Source organism: Diorhabda carinulata, chromosome 4, assembly GCF_026250575.1.
Source record: "Diorhabda carinulata isolate Delta chromosome 4, icDioCari1.1, whole genome shotgun sequence".
Taxonomy (NCBI): Eukaryota; Metazoa; Arthropoda; class Insecta; order Coleoptera; family Chrysomelidae; genus Diorhabda; species Diorhabda carinulata.
In genome coordinates, this window is record NC_079463.1 from 6,630,529 (window position 1) to 6,648,837 (window position 18,309).

General features: G+C 33.4%; 2 protein-coding genes across 2 annotated transcripts in view; one reads left to right on the top strand and one right to left on the bottom strand.

Moving 5' to 3' along the window:
• The window catches only part of LOC130892454 (RWD domain-containing protein 2A), a 117,514-nt gene that overhangs the window by 23,389 nt on the left and 75,816 nt on the right, over positions 1–18,309 (top strand). The window lies entirely within an intron of this gene.
• LOC130892452 (uncharacterized) overlaps positions 1–18,309 on the bottom strand; it is a 127,169-nt gene that overhangs the window by 22,021 nt on the left and 86,839 nt on the right. The window contains exons 16-19 of the mRNA XM_057797880.1: positions 16,953–17,113; positions 13,636–13,885; positions 10,430–10,694; positions 4,253–4,436 (exon numbers count right to left, since the gene is read on the bottom strand). Of these exons, the coding sequence (XP_057653863.1) occupies positions 4,253–4,436; positions 10,430–10,694; positions 13,636–13,885; positions 16,953–17,113 (860 nt within the window). The remainder of the gene's footprint in view (positions 1–4,252; positions 4,437–10,429; positions 10,695–13,635; positions 13,886–16,952; positions 17,114–18,309) is intronic.

Below are 18,309 nucleotides of genomic sequence, written 5' to 3' on the forward strand. Positions count from 1 at the left end.
TCAAGAAGAACAAAGGAATTATAAAAGAATTAGAAGAAGGAATTTCTTTCAGATTCAATGAATGATGTAAAAACTTATATTGAATGTATGCGATAGTGTTGAAATATAACAATATAAAAACGATACTCTGTACCAGATATTACTTCTATGTTCTTGCTGTACAAGCTTTTCTGATTCAAAGAACATATATAAACATAATTCATGTATCAAATTTTTCAGAAAATTCTGATCTTCAAATGTTGATTTAAATAGATTTACATCTGTTGCCGCATCTCTTAGTAAATTGTAGAACATCCGATGGGTATATAAAGACAAAACTATCAAACTCCATTACCTCTATCAAAAAGTTGACATGTCAGTTTGTATCAAGATTGAGCGCCACCTAAGTAAAGAAGCTCGGGCTGATTGTCGACAATTTCATTGCACCTAAGTTCCAGAGCAGCTCCACTTTCCTGTTGTCAACCATCTCATTGAGTGTCATAAATGACACAAACATAAATTTCTCACAGTACTTAAGAAACACCCAATAAAGGCTCTGAATTAATTAAAAAGAATCCCAATACCCAACACCAAAGAATACCGTTACTTTATAAATTGTGTTAAACTATAAGACAGTATGATTATTTTACCAACGTATTATACAGTCTGGTGTGTGGTATTCAAAGTTCATATCAAGTTATATCCTCTATTACTTCGTTAAGATTAAATGAAGCTCCAAACTTTATGGTTGTGTTCGCGCTGAGCCGAACATATTCTATTGGTAATCAGATAAGTGCATGCATGGTGGAATATTTCATTTTATACATGCAAAACGGCTTTTTTTCTACTGTAATAAAAAATTTTGTATGTGAATTTTAATTGAGAGAGTGGTTGATTGATTTGTGCTACTGCTGCAAAATTCAACGGAACAAAAGGTTCAACATTATGTAGCGTATACGATGAAGTAATCTTTGACATCTATGTTAATACGAAGTTGAAATTGAACGAACTGTTATTGATATTCATACTTAACTCTACACCAACATCAAAATTACAAAGTCTGTTACAAGTTTCTTCTTTTTTTAATAATGACCCTTGAGGACTGAAGCAGATCTGACGGAGGTCACAATAGTCACACGAGACGAGGTTCAAACACAATTTTAACAGTTCCTTTACAGGCGTTAAAAGATTCAAGCTAAGGTTTTTGAATAGCTTTTCAAAGGACAAAGACCTTTGGTAGTTTTAAGTAAAGTACGACAGAAGGCCTAATGTGCAACGGTTCCTGATCCACCAATCTAACAATGGTCATACAATATCGATCTAGCCCTTCAAAGTATTAGCGTAAATGTTCACTGAGAGTAGAATTGAGAGTTCTACTGCACAGATTAAAGTCGGAGAGATTCCACAACCGATGGACCCCAACACAGTCAGTAACTCTCCTTGAAGCGTTATTAATACTATATTCTGTTCGGAATCTGATTCAGATATTCAATTTACTGACATAACGTTTTATTTAGTAGAAATTTGCAAGAAAACTCTGCGCTTAAAAAACAGTAGGTACTTTATTTGATGAAACACACACTTTTCAATAATTTAACAGTACCACTCCGTTTTGGTTATTGTGATCATTTCATCAGAAATATCTTTCATGCTGAGGACACGGGTTGTCTTGTTTATGTTACTTTCGCTTGATAAAATTATGGAAAATATTAGTAGTGGTAAATGGAGCTATATCTAGTCAGAGAAGAGTACATCCTCTGATGCCGTTAAACTCCGCTTCGTTTGGGTTATTGTGGTCGTTCTTCTCGTATCCGCGTCTTCAATGATTGTCTTCTGCTGATGACACGGGTTTAAGTGGTCACTTATCTCAGTGGAAAATGAAATATTCATGCTTATAATTCCAATAAATCACCACTATGTAAAGCCAAAAATGTAGAATGAGATTATCGGACCGATTCTGTTTAGTATTTCCACTTTATAGTGGAGAATATTTTCAGAAAATCCATACTACGGAAGACGGTGCGAAAGAAAGAAGAATGGGAACTATATTGATGAAACTGATGTAACAAAAAACGAAATACGTTATGGAATAAGTTACAAAGTGAAAGATATAATTTTTATTTTGAGATTAGACGATAAACTATGAATTTATTCCTCTTCTCTTCAGGCATAATAAAAATTGAAATTACCTACTATTGCAAGTTAATTTTCAGCACAAATTAAAATTGTATGAATTCCGTATAAGGATTTCGAGCGGGAATGGAAATGATGTTAAATTGTCAGACACGATGAACAAGAGTAATTTTTTTGATTGGATGTTTTCAAAGAGCGTGGCATGATAATGAATTTGTCATGTAGACTATCGAGAGTGATTTGACTGATACAAAGTAGAATTGTCCTTCGATTGCGAAAATTAACAAATCAGTTGAGCGTATATATACGGTTTTATTTGAACGTTAATTGTACATATACTGCCATCCATAAAAATTCTATGAAAAATGAAATATTATGATAAGAAATGAAAAAAAAATTAAATATTTTTTACCGTAATGAGGGCGGGACAGGTAAGAAAATGTCACTTTTTATTAAATTACTTTTTTCCTTGACAAACAAATCAGTACTTTTTTCCCGGAAATTGTATAGACACATAATTAAAGGTTGATATTGAATTATATATGATAAAGTTACATTTCTTCTATATCAAAAGTACAATTATTAAATGTGCTTTGCATGAATGATACGTTTCTTAAACTATTCGGTACAATAGTTGAATTTTGTTTTGTTGAATTTAAATTTTTTCCTGCCATCACCACTCCTGTTGATGTACGTTGCAAATCCGGTGTTATTTAAGCACTACTACTTTTTCTAAATATTTTATTAGCTACTTCTGTTCTGTGTGCCATCAACATATCTTTCAGAGACCGTTGATGACTTCCAACCGCCATGTTTCTCTAGAGTCGCAAGTCTTCCCCAGGTTCAACTAAAAGTGTAGCAGATTATCTTCGAAATTAATGAAATCTATATGATTTTCAAGCTGAAGAAATAGAAACCTTATAAAACTGCTTTTTACCCACGATAAATTTTCCATTGTTACGAGCATAAAACGGGCGGAAATCCTTTGCTACAGCTGAACGAACGGCCTTGTACATTCGATATAATTTAACTGACTAATTTCATTTTTAGTTTGTTATACTCGAGTGGAATATCGCGCTCGGATATAGAAATTATACAATAACAACATTTACCAAAATAAAAATAAAGCGAGTTGTAGTAGGTTAGGTCGTTCTAATTAGAAAGATCGTTAAAACAGATGTGTATATGGGTGATTCCGTTCTAACTGTGATATTCAATGTCCTGTATTGTTTTTTTGTACTAGTCATTAATTAATAATCAATTAATAAAAATTTTGTGTTAATTGAATAATTCTTAAGATATTTAAACATTATTTTTATACAATATAACTTGCCACTTAAAGAAAACTTATACTACATCACTTGAATGTCAGTACCGTGTCATGTCCATTCCTAGAATTTACCGATAAATTATTAATTTTTTTTGTCGTAACAAATGATTTAAACTAATTACCTTATAAATTCTAATGTTTATGATCAAACTGAGGAAAATTGATGCACTTGTTGTTTAATATCTTAAGTTACCATGTCAGTACCGTGTCATGTCCATTCCTAGAATTTACCGATAAATTATTAATTTTTTTTGTCGTAACAAATGATTTAAACTAATTACCTTATAAATTCTAATGTTTATGATCAAACTGAGGAAAATTGATGCACTTGTTGTTTAATATCTTAAGTTACCATGTCAGTACCGTGGATAAATGAGTCAGTACCGTGGAACTCAAAATCCGACATTTGTGTCTTGCTCGTGATACTTTGAAGTTGTAGTAAATTCCTCTTAGAGTTTTATTTTTACAGTAAAATAGATGAATAATATGCATAAAAAAGTTAGAAAAGTTAAATTTTAAAATCTTGAAATTTTGAATACAAAAAATCACAGTTAGAACGGAATCACCCATATGCAGTCGCTTACACCTATGAGACGCTGTTATTTAAAAAATCCAAGATCCTTCAATGAAAATGAAGACAGTAGTCAAAATGAGCAAGTATTTTATAATACTTAAAATAGTGATATAAAGGAGACGTAGAAAACTTTGAAACCACATTTTTTGAAGGGTTATACTGTTGAACGGCTGCGAATACAAATTGAAACTTTGTTGTTGCAATTTGTGTCGACAGTAATTTTCAATACTACTCACCAAGTTTTTCAGCACTTTTTCCAAATTCACACCATTAACAAGTCCTTTCACTTTAAGATTTTTGAATCGAACTCCGCTTGGAGAATTTGGAACAAAAGACTTTTTCCCAGTGATGTTTTGGTGGTTATTTCTCATCATAGTTGTGACAGTATCAAATTTAATACCATTAAAATGACCCATGAGACTGTAGATACAAAAAATAATAATTATTACTCAACTCCGTTCAACTCATTTTATTAGTTAATCTGTGGAATTTGTGATTAAATTTTCACTTTTAATTAACGTTTTATGTAGAAATTCCTCATACTTTCTGGCTTTTGATAACAATACATGATTCAATAAAGAATTAGTGAAATGTAATATGCTACAGATTTTTTAAATTAAGCTGGGAATCGTCATCAATATAGATGGCATTATAAAAATACAACAAAAATCTATTATTTCAATAAAATATGGGCTACTAATGAAAACAAAGCGTTCGCGGTCGCGAAATTAGGTCGTCGCTTTGCACTCAAATGATCACGGTTTCAAGTCTGACTAGAACTTGAAGAATGCTTGAAATAATAGTTGCAGATGATGATACAGTATAAAAAGTATGTTGTACGGTACAGAAATTCAAAGAAAATTATATATATAGAACTTTCAAATCAAATTTTGAAACTTCACTAATAGAGTGCGATACAAAAATCAAAAAAGATCTATAATTTCAACGGAAGATGGCTCTATGCTCCTAATAAAAACTGAATGAACAAGATAAAATAATTTGCTCTATATAATAGCATTGGTGAGATTTGATTTTTCATTGACTGTTGAATAACAACTATGTTTTGATTTATTTAAAATACGTTGACGGTCGCGGTGCTAGGTCGTCGCACTGTAGTCAAATGATCGCAGATTCAAATCTGACTGAAACTTTGAACTTTGAACAATGATGACAAAGTTTGAAAAGTATATTATGAGGTACAGGAATGTAAAGGAAAGTTGATCATACCGGAACTAGTTCCTTCTAATAGCTAAAAATTATTAGAAAGTGCTAGTTCCTAAACAACCAACTTTCATTTACAGTTTTGTACTCATACGTTCACGATATACGTTTTCAACGTTGACAGTATTAGCATCCATCATTTGAACATTCTTAAAGACCAATTGTATCAAGATTTCTGCAAAAAAATGCTAATTCTATGTTTTGGAAAGCACGATCTGTAACTAGTTATTCCAATTTTAGTAATATAAGAGTTTAAATTATTTATTCTAATTTATCAAATGCCAGATGCTCTGCCTCCAATCCACTGCTGTCTATCACTGATGTATGCCTTTAAGCACATATTATTAACGGACGTAGGTGCAATTGGGTGACTGCCTATCAAAATGATTGAACATTCAACCGCGTCCAGCCTGCACTAGTTCAGAGAAAGTCAGCCTGCTTTCTATTCTCATGGCTTCAAAATGTATTGTTACATGCAAAGTATTTCAAGAGCAGTAGTTAAGACCGTACCCATGAACCCTGTGATATTAAGTCTCTCGGGTGTTCAACTATGTCCAGTCGCACTCTAGTTTTTGCTTTCTCTGTACAAGGCTACGACCAGTCTAGGCTAATAACCAGAAAAATAAGATCCTCAGAATTCAAAATGCTTTCGACGCTTGACTAAAACGGCTTATCACAATGTGCAATTTAGAGAGTCTAGAAGAATGATAGAACAAATTTTTCAAATCTTTTTTTTTTCTAATATAATAATTCGTTTCGGAAGAATAAATCGTTACAAGGAATACAGTATCGTTGTGGATTGATATTAACTGAAAAAAACTAGGGTTTTGTCGTGTGTATCAATATTTTGAACTGTTAATACACTATAAAATTGTTTTATTTTAATACAATTGCATCTAGTTCCAACATAGATACTTCGATTCACATTGACGCTTCCTACTAGCAGCATTAAATTGATCTAAAATTACATTCCAAAAAGTAGAATTGCTGTTTCTAAACGCTGCAACTTCCGCTGCAGTCCCGTAACTTCAGATCGTGTAGTCGATTTCTCATATCTGCTTTCAGCAATAAATTCCAGTGCATCAATTATTGCAGACCATTTTTTGTCTTACGCTTAAAATGCATCATGTCGAGCAGACCAACGAGTTTAAGAAAGACTCTTAATTTTTAAATTAATACTATGCACCAAGGTTTCTCAACGTTGGGTGGATAGAGTTATAGAAAATTCTATACATAAATTAATCTGAATTGATTTTACCGTTTTCCGTGTCTGAAATTTTGGCATTTCAAAAATTTTGCCGCCCCTCAAAGCATGCCAGAAATATTACATGGCAATCACGTAAGCTACTGGTAATAATTGCTGGATATCTTGTAAATCAATAATTGGATTGAATCCAATGAATTAATGGTAATTTTATAGTACGTTCTAGATGGAAGTAACTCTTCATAGATGCGGATTTTTCTGTATACATTTTCAATTAAGCAAATTTAAGAGAAACATCGAGGTTTCTCATAGTTCGAATGGGCGTAAGAAATTGGTTAAAAGATATGCGATATGTACTTTAAATGTAAATATATTGCTCTCATTTGACACAAAACTCAAATAAACCTAAATTATCTCTGAAAACTACACACAGACACTAAATAAAATACGGACAACTGTAATTGCCAACTAAATACACAAACAGCGAATAATGAACAACCAACATTGACGTATGCTAATGACAAACGATTCGTGATACGATTAAAGGGATGAAACTAATTTTATTTCAGTTTGATGAGACATGAGTTTGTAGAAAAATGCGGCAATTATTCAGACTTCATTTTGGATAGTAATAAAATGTTTTGGCTGGGGGAAAAGTAATTTTCTTTTTTAAAAATTATTAGAATGAATTTCAAACTCTTATCAATAATATAATTATGTACTTTTCTAATCAATTTTATCACATATCTGGTTAAACTATAATTTCGTGACTATAAAACAGAGCCAAGTGATTGTCACTAGCTTCTTTCGAAATCAGCTTAACACCATCATTAGAATTTTCCAGAAACTAGAATAAATGATAATACAATGGATCAACATGAAATTTTTCAAGAGAAGTCTTTCAATTTTTGACGAAATATAGGTGGTACAGGAGTTTGGTCAAAAAAAAAACAAAACAAGAAGGATTTTCGACTGAATAGACTAAGGAGAGACCTTTCATGATAAAAAAGTGAATAGATTCAGTATCTTATGTCTATCACCTATCCAGTATATTGGTCTGCCTGTTGATTATTTCATAAAGTTGTTTACCTACCTCTAGGGGTTGTTATCTAAAATTTAATATTAGTATTGGTTTCACTTCATCGAAGCCTATCTTTTAACTTACATCTCTTACAACTAATTTTTATATACTAAGCATTTTCAAACAAGATCATTTCAACCTGAAATACTTTATAAATAATCTTATGAACGTTATCATTATTGTATTCGTTGTAGTATAATTATTCAAAGGAATCAAAACTATAATATGATAATATTTAAATTCGTTTTGAAATGAAGTCCAAATATCATGTTTTGGGGAGTTAAGGCCAACTTCACAGAGACAGGGCTCGTAATTAGTTTTTGTCATATCTCTACTGTTGTTACTGTTAAATTATCTTAAATGTACTATAATGGAATACGCCAAAGGTAAATTATATTAAAACACATTCTATTAACAGACAACAAACACAGAGATATCCATAGAAGAGCATATTGGAACCAACGTCCGATACGTAACGTAGTTGAGGTTGGGTCCACATCCTCATGTCTCTACATTTACAACTTACTTTAACAATAATGCTACGCTCGACATTAATTGCTAAAGTTCTGCTTTCAACGTTACCATTAGTGGAATATTACCTGTCCGCTTCTCTACTGTGCCATTCGGGCGTGAGAAATAACAGACGGTTCCAGATGAGTGTTTTATAATGGAATATAATATGTTAAAGTTGAATGTCACAATTGATTTTCAATATAAGGAATATGATAAAGCGTGTCCACTGCTTTTTTGTGATTAATACAAAAAATTAGAAACACTTGTCTTGTTATTCCGATGGAAACAGATGTTTTTCCATAAAAGTGCGTCATATATTCCTGTCAAATTATTTGTTGCGTCTTCGATTGCTACTTACAAATACTATAGCATTTTCTCAGAGTTGCGTTCCATTCATCGTGGAGAAGACTTGGACATTTTTCACAAATTTTGGTTTTCAATATATATATACAATATTGTGGAGAAATTTAAATAGATAGATTTTACTGAGGTGCTTTGTCGTCTATTCCGCTGCGACTTTCTCATATCTATTTTCGTCTACTAAATCCAAATCACCACATTCTCTAGCTTTATTGATTCAGTCCATTAGCTAGGGGTATAAATCTCTTAAGTAGTTCTTTGTCATTCACTTTCCTTAATCTAGTATCGCTTGTTCAACTATCACAGTAACATAGTATGTAGTCTGCTCCCTTTTATAATCGACAGATTCTACACAAAGTCTCCTTTCAAGATTATAATTCCCTATTATCAGACCTACAACACTTTTGACCGTTTTTACTTATCATTTCTACCGTGGAATTTAACGATTGTTGAAATATGAACTGTTCACCTTCTTTTTGACCTAGTCATATCTCCTACCATAGCATAGAGTTTTACTCTACTCTCTATGTTTTGGTGGTCACTTTAGTTTTTTGTACAACACTGCACAAGGGTTATTGACCATCAAAAGGCATTAACGCAGTTTTTTTGCCATATCTTCGCCCTTTATGACCACCGTACCCTGCAACCCAGGCTAACGTGACTTCATTACTGTAAAGCGCACACACAATCACGTATCAACTTAGAGTTAACCACTACAAAATCGAGAATTGAGTGATATGATCTCTCCTACCTTTTGATTTCTTATTTCAGCTCCACTACTTTTGCTCCAAGCCTTCCAACGTCTTAGTGTGATTCTTTTACCAGGTTGTTTCTACCTGTATAGATGTACCTTAGTCTTATTTACCTAAATTTGTTGTTAATCTATGTTTTGTGATTTTTACATCAATACCTTGCCATTTCAATGTCCTTTTTCAGTACCACGAATAGCTTCATGTAGTCCGTACTTTGTATCCGACGTATGTGCTGCCGATGATCTATTGATTTGTGCATTCTGAAAAGATCTGTGTAGGTGGTAGCTTGTTTAATAGCTTTTAGTTCCCATTTCATGAGTTATGAACTACACCTGTATAAAACTCTTCAAGGATTGAGTCCCCAGCTCGTACCAAATATTCTGACTTAGCGACAGCTTTCTATATGGTTTTGAGTAAGTAACCTTTCATAATAAATCTAAATATTCCCCAAGGTAATTTATAAATTGGAAAATGCAATCTTGGTTGACACCAATGCTTTTAACCGGTAGTGTCCGTTCGTTGGTGAAGTAAAGTAAACATGTGTTTTCTAAGCACTGATTATACACCTATCTTGTTGACGCCACGTCACAATATTTAGGGTTTTCTCCATTCCGCCTCAGCTAACTTTTCTCTTAAACCAATAACTATGTGTATCCTAGGTGATAAAAATCCGACGTAGATAGTTTAGTATAGAGTTTGTCTACCAAGATTGACCAGAACAGTTCAGTGACAGTACTCATAGGCAACGGCTTTTGTTAGTGGCTTGTTCTGAAAAAGTTTCTACTATATTTTTTTGGATAGTTCTCTATTAATCATCATATCACAGTTAGTGTGCCTTTTTTACTCACCTCGTTGATTTTTGAGCCGATAGTGGCATTATCGAATTCTTTCTTGATATCCAGGAAAGTAGCTGTTAGTTTTGACATCAGTCTGCACAAATCTTTCAGCAGAGAGTTTGAAGATATGCTTGTTCTCTAATATACACATTCGATGGTTGAATACTGCCATAAGACGCATTTTTCCCAATTAATGTTATTTAAATCCTGCACTTTTCAATCGTGACCATTTTAAGCCAGCATTGCTTCAAAATGATCATAATCTTTCAATAAATTGGACTCAATACTAACCAAGATTGCACATTCTCTGCTTAGACCTGATTCCATTACCAACTAATATCGATTTATGGAGAGTAAAGATAGAAAAAAACTTTTGGAATCATCTGGAAGCTTATATTCCACAACAACAAAAAATATATCCCACACTTGAATAAAGATAAAGTTACCTTGTTCCTTCTCTAACTTCGATATTTTTGAATTTCTTGTTTCCCCCTATTTTAAAACTGCCTTTGTTCAACACAACATTCTGAAGATAATGTAGTACATCAACTCCCTGTATTTTTGCGGTCAGAGCTGCTTCCCCTTCTGGACGTAGAACGTCTACATTAAGGTTTTCGAACGTCTTGGTGCCGGTAATCAAATTCGGCCTGTCGTATCTCATCACCTCTGAATCTAGATTCAATTTGTTCACAAGATAATTCCCCTCCAAGTCTGAAACATAAAAGAAATGTTGGTATAAATAGAGGGTGGAGCGCAATTTCAGAATAATATGAAATTGTGGGCGTTGTTCTTAATAAAACTAATATCTTTGGATGCAAAAACAGATTATGGGTCTTTGTTCTCCGGAAATACGTTCATGTCAGTAAGTAATAAACCAAAATGGTCCAAACTACTATATATCATTTCAATATGAGTCACAAAATTAATTTCATATTAAAATGATCACTATCCAACCCAGAACTAGTGTTGAATTCTAAGATGAATTTTTTTGTATTAAGGAAAAGTAGAAGTCGCATAAATTGTTCTGCATGTAATTGATTATAAACACAAAATATGTCAAGGAATTGAGGTTGATTTGGCCCAAATATACTTCAAAATCACGCGCGGTGCTGCTTACCGCCGCATTTAACTTTTTTTATGAAAACAATTTGGAAACGTTTATTTTATGCTTCATCATATCATCTGTCAAAACTTTACATAGAACATGTTAGTTTAAATATAAACACAAATCGCATTGGTTGTTGGATAAATATGGAGCGCTTAATGCTGATCAATAGATCGCTCGAATTAAAAACTTATCATAGTAGATAAAAGTTCGATACAGTCTAAATTATAGACTTCATACAAGACTTACTCCATAGGAATACAAATTCGTTATATTTAGCCAAAAATGTCTTGGGCAGTTTTTTAAAGAGCAAGACGAATCTGCGAACTGGGGAATTGACACACCTAAAACATACTTCATGTCTAACGGTCACTACTCAACTGAAATAAACAAGGTAATAAATCAACAACAAAAAGCAAGCACACTTGAATAATTCCAGCGGTGCCTGCCGTGTGAAGATGGCTGTGAATATTGATCTTGAACTTCTGAAGGCTGTAGTGTTCATGAAAGACGTGCCTTTGTAGCCGATTCTACGGATTTGCACTTCTCCAAAAAAAGAGCTCCCAATGTGCGAGCAATATTCCATGTATGGTCGAATCTGGGTCTTGCAGAGGATTAGAAACTGTTGCGGAGTATATAGTTTTCTGGTCTTAAAGAGGGCTCCAAGTTTATGTTAAGCTGCCTTGGTTAAATTGGCCACGCGACTATGTCAGGAAATATTGCTGATATTTTATATCTAGACAGGACAAAATACTGAGCTACAGTATGTATCTACGTAAAAATAGCAGCCAGGGTATTTGCTGCATTAAACTCAATTGATGGTGGTGATATGCTGCAGCTTAGGATACTTTTCGAAAAGTCATAAGTAGAATTAGGAGTTTACTAAGAAAATACAACAAAAACAGTATAGAAATCAACAAAGGACATTTTTGGGAGTTTAAGATCCGCCAATGATGAAGAGAATCCTCTTTTGAACTAAGAAGTCTGTTGCATTTTGTTGAAAGGTATATGTGGACAATACAAAACAATCCATGAATACCAAAACACAAAGTCAATTTCTGCCTGGGAAAAACAGCTAAACAGCTACTTATTGCCACAACAACTGATAGCAGTAGATTATGGAGTGGTTATTGGAATTAAAAAAGACACGAACAATTGTAACAGATAACGCAAAACTCATCTGAACCCAAGAAAAAACTTTCTTATCTTCTGCTTCGGCTGCTAGCGACGTCTTACGAAGAAATCCCGGAAAAACAGCTTGCCTGATTTCCTCCTCATTGATAGTTGGTGTTTCAGGTTTTCTGCAGTTTTCCTGTAACCTAGTGAACCCTTTTATCAGTCAAATAACTGACGACAGGAAATAATACAGTCCAAAAGGTCTTTGGTTTGGTGAGTCATTTGTTTATTCCCATTACTTAGACTTTTTATCCCTTGCGTGGTGGTAGGTGGACACACACACAATGAATTTTCTTATATCCGGGCCTTTCCTAAAATTAACCATATCCTACATTAAAATGTCCCTGTACTCATCCAGAATCAATCGGAATAGCAAGCAACTTCTGAAGATGCCCATTACTCGAGTAAGTTGCAGAAGACGCAATCAGTTTTCCAAAGATACGCATTTGGAAGAGGGCAGCTCTGGACAAGAACAATTGGGGAAGTTCTGATCTTGTTCCTAACGATTTATATGTTTTCTTGTACCTCAATAAATTCCCATCCATTGCTAAGTATTATGGCAAGAGCTGAAGGCTTCTGTTATACGCTGGTTCTATTCACAGGCGACAGATGGATACAAAAGTTGATCCTATTGTACAAGTGTCTCATTTCTAATAGTGGTTATCTTTAAAAATAGCTGTAGTATGTCAATAAATATGTTCTTGGAAGTGGCACTTTTTTTGATAGGGAAAACTCACTTTCCGGACGTTCTTCGTATTTCCGGAATTTCCAAGAAAAAAATATAAATACTTAAATCGGTTGAAAAAAAGTGTAAAATAGGAAACATTCCAGCAGAAGACCTTCGTTAATATCTGATCTATATTAGCTAGGAAATCTTTGTAGTTTCGGTATTTAAAATTTTCAGAATGACCCTCCTATTTTAATGATTTATAATTAATTGGCAATCACAATATAATTCTTTTTGTGAAGTTATTTCATGCCCCCTCTAAGTAAAATGGATTATTCTATTTCTGGAACACTGACTTCCATTTCTATCGTACATTTTCAGAGAAATTAAAAATTTTATCACTGTCATCCTTAGTCATGTGACTGATGACCGGAAAACAATGTTTGTAACTGAACAAAAGGCTCATTTAGGAATGAAAAACATATTCTTTCCTTTGTCGTTCGGTATTTTCTTGTAATCTAACTGACAATAAAAACATCTGCCGAGAAAATTGTGTCGGTACAACATCGATCTACTAACACGTATTCATACCAGGAAATTTATTTGATATAATGATTATCAGTATAAAAATACAATATTGTTATATATCATGAAAAATCGGTCGATAAATAGCTTAAACGATTGTTCATCTTATCAATACTTACGTTTTACTGATATTTCTTCAAAATAAGGCATATTCTCGAACAACTGTGATCTATGTAGAAGGGTATTTTTCAAAAACTTGTCTAAATTAATACCATTCACTAGACCACCTACGGCAACCATGGGGGAAACAACCTCTTCTTTGAAAATAGTTTCGTTCAGCAGTTCAATATGTGCCACGATTTTCTGATCTTTACTTTTACTCAGATAGTTATTAGACAGATAATCCAAGTTCACGTCATTCAAAAGACCCTGTAAATTGAGAGTAGTAGACAATATGATTTAAATTTTTGACCAAATATTCGAAATATATCTCATTATTAATTCGGACATGTTTTTACTGGAGATGATAACCTCAAAATTTTCAAATCGTAGTTTTTATCTCTTTTGAAGAGACTGGAATGAAACATACATATAAATGAAACAAAGCAAGTGTTATCCACGGTCTTGCATACAGGTCTGGAATCGAAAGTAGCGGAGTGGGTACATTTCACGGGCACTGAATTACTTCACTTAATAATAATGATTATTTTCATTTCTTTAAGTAATGAATTGTTATGAATATATAACGTAATTGTATGAAAGTTATTTGTGATGTAAGTATTATACAAATATGCTCAAATTCTAACTCATGAAAAACCCGACACTTTATAACCTGATACTTCATAACAATCTAACTGATCCGGCGAACTCTGTTCCGCCTTAAAGGCTATAAATAAGCCGATTTTCGAATTTACTAAGTTAATTTTTTTATTATGTCCGCTCCTAGCTCCTCTCTAACTCAACCGATTTAAATGGTCAAAAGCTCAAAAGACAGAGGCTGTTTCAGCGAGTGTTCTTAAACCAAAACGAACTCTGTAGCTATATTAGAACCTGAGATATAGATCTTTGAATGTAGAAAAATTGCCAAAAACCTACAAAAATCCATAACTCCACATTGTATGTCCGCGCCTAGCTCATCTACAACTCAACCGATTTAATTGTTCAAAAACTCAAAAGAAAGAAAGTGTTTCAGCGAGTGTTCTTGAACTAAAACGAACTCTGTAGCTATATAAGAACCTGATATATAGATCTTTGAATGTAGAAAAATTGCCAAAAACCTACAAAAATCCATAACTCCACATTGAATGTACGCGCCTAGCTCCTCTCCAACTCAACCGATTTAAATGGTCAAAAGAAAGAGGGTGTTTCAGCGAGTGTTCTCAAACCAAAACGAAGTCTCTATCTTGAATAGAACCTGATATATTGAGGATAGAACGTATGTATGTGAAAAACTCCCATTAGTAATGTACAGGGGGAAATCACATTTGAGTATAACTTGAGAATGGTGAAAATTAGATGAAATCCGATGGTTGATGGCTGATCTGTGCATCAATACCTTTCATTGAAAATAAAAAATTAAGCAATTCGGTTGGGTAGAACGCCTGAACGGACTCGGAATGGAAATCAATTTTTTTAATATATAAGATTCGCCTAATTTAGGTTATATGATTTTTCTCAAACTTCTCATTCCTACCTCATTATGGTCTCACATACCGTGTGCCCTACCTACGTCCAATTTTACCATCTCCAGAAAACAGCGCCACGCCATGGCTAATTCAAATAATTAGAATATGGACAACTAGAGAACTAAGCCTTCATGTATTTTGGGTAAATTGGTTCCTGATCTGTATGTGAGATCGCGGTTTATTACACTTATAACAAACATTTTCAGTCACCTTTACGTATGGATTTAAGGGTAATCACAAACATATTTATAAAGCAAATTCATCGTACAAAGTAATACTCTCACTCACATTCGTCACAGTCCAGAAGAAGATCGTGAAGCGAGGTGATTGCAGGTCTGTTTATCTTTGGGGGAGCTAATTTTAGACAACGAAAATTCTCATAAATTAATAATTTTTTTAACCAAAATAGTTTTACTGCTAATGGTATTCTGTGTCTTCCCCAAACTATCGATACCGAAGCGAAGGCAATTCCCATTACGTAATTGTATCAAGAAGGCAATGTTTCAAAAAATTGAATGTCATACGAGCTAGAAATCATCGGATCTTTCTTTACTGAAGGAACGTTGAATCAACATACTCAGTTAACAATTCTATAAATATTTATTGAAGAACTACCCATTCTAGACTAGGAATTCTGATGGGCTAAATAATCGGTGTTCTTACAATAAGGGATTCTAATATGTAAAACAAATTTTGAATGATATTAAAATATTGAGAAAGAGAGGAACTTGAGAACGAATATAGGCAGGTTTTCGACAAATCCGAAAACATATTGAAAAATGCGTAGATTAATGGAGGCTAACATTTAATTTAAGACTTTTTAATCAAATTGATATTAATTTAAGTAGTCAAAGAGATAGAAATACAAGATAGAAAAGCTATATCAATGATAAATGGAAAATTATGGGACCAAACAATATGAAAGCCAACAAACTACCAATATATAAGACGATCCTTGAAAGCCTTGAAAAAACGGCAGTGAAGTGTGGCAGATTAAGAAGTCTACGGGAAAATGCTAAAACCGGCCAAAAAAGACTTCTGCAATCAACATACTCAGACTAGGAATACTGATGGTCTAAATAATCGGTGTTCTTACAATAAAGGATTCTAATATGTAGAACAAATTTTGAATGATATTGGAATATTGAGAAAAAGAGGAACTTGATAACGAATATAGGCAGGTTTTCGACAAATCCGAAAACATATTGAAAAATGCGTAGATTAATGGAGGCTAACATTTAATTTAAGACTTTTTAATCAAGTTGAAGAAATGTTGCGGCCAAAAAAGACTTCTGGAGAAAGAGAAAAAAATCCCGGAGGATCCGAATGAGAAATGAAAGTATGGGTACGTCAGACACGCATTAAGCGATGAAATCAAAACCAAACCAATAATCTGGTGTGGTTATGTACAAAAAATACCTAAACAGGTCCTAAACTGGATACCAAAAGAGAAAAGGAGAAGAGGAAGACCAAGAAGCAGCTAGAGAGAGGGCATATATAAAGAAATGCGAGAGACCTAACAGAACACCTACTGCAGAAAAGATATAGATGGCGGCTAAAGGTCAGAAGACGTCGTAGAACATATCATTAGGATTTTTTAATATAAGAGAAATTGAAAATTATAATTGACTACCGATTTGATATACGGGGCTAAGATGTTCATTGTAAAAATAGGTTTTTATTTTATCAAGCAGTGCTGAACCTCAGAAAATAGAAAACATTTATCCCTTAGAAGAGTCTTTTCACATATCCGGGGACAAATAGTATATAAATGAATATAACAAACTACGGTCTAAGTAAATAGAACTTACTTCTACTGTTAAAACATCTCTCAATACGACATTATTATTGAAAGCAATGTTTCCAGATAAAGACGCAGGATAATCGGTAAACCAAATCTTATTTTCCAGATGTGATGCATTGAGTCCATTAAATATCTTTATTCGTGGTCCTTTTGTGAAGTGAACGTTTCCTGTAAATAGAATAAGCTATGTAAATACAACTTCACCGACTAGGTTGTAATTTAGAAAGTGTTCAATCTGGAATGAAAGCGACAATCCATTTACGTAAAATCTGTTCGGAAATACACCTTTATCAATCACCTAGATATAGGATGGAACAAAAAATAACTTTCTTCCACTATTTAATTTTTCCTTATAAATTGTCTTCATTTTTGGACTCTTTCCCTTTCCCCAATCATCACTAGTAATTTGTTATGTATAATGAGTGAAGTATCTAAGCCCAAATATAGTACTTTTTTATTTAAAACGCACATAATGAGTCGTATTGTTTGCGTTTATTCGTGATTGTAGTTGAAACCACCACTACACTTCTGAAACAAACAAACAGTCAGGACAGTGGATTGCAAAAGGGGAACCTGCTCCAAAAAAGGCAAAGACCTTCACTTTCACCTTCTCACGCTTCGGTGAGTATTTACCAGATCTGGTTCGTAGTGACTTTTTCTTTTTCGTAACCTCAAAGTTCTACTTGTAGGAAAGAGATTATCATCAGACGAAGATACATTCCTTTTGAGGAAAAAGACAGAAACTCTATGATTTAGGAGGGTTAAAAAGATGAAATAGTTACTGGAAAAAGTGCATAGACTATATTTCAATTTACTCCATAACGGATATTACATCTAATTATTAGAATGAAATAGTGTTTATATGATCAACCTTTCTCTACATTCCCGTACCTACATAGTGCGACCCTCATGAAATAAATAGAGTGGCAGGTATCAACAAGTTTCACACAAAATTCCATCTATTCATCCGCTTCGATCAATTCTATTATAGTAAAGTTCGAACGAGGACTCAGTCAAAAGGTCTCAAACTGAATTTTGCGCTATTATAACATTTTTGACTAGAGAAGGGTTAACAGCAACACAAAACATGAACAGAATGGAGGCTGTTTGTGATGATTTGTGTCTATCATTTTTAACAACTAAAAAGATGTTTCGCTGGAGACCAGAATCATTAGATGGCTCAAGTGTGGAAGGTGCGGGGACTACTCTAGAAAACAATAAATTAATGGAAGGAATAATGACTGACGCTTAAAAACTAAAGGATTTGCAACACAGACTGGCATTTTCAAAACAAGTGTTCTAAGGATTGTACAATAGCGTTTAAATATGACAAGAATAAGGTGGGTAGAATATTGTGAACGATT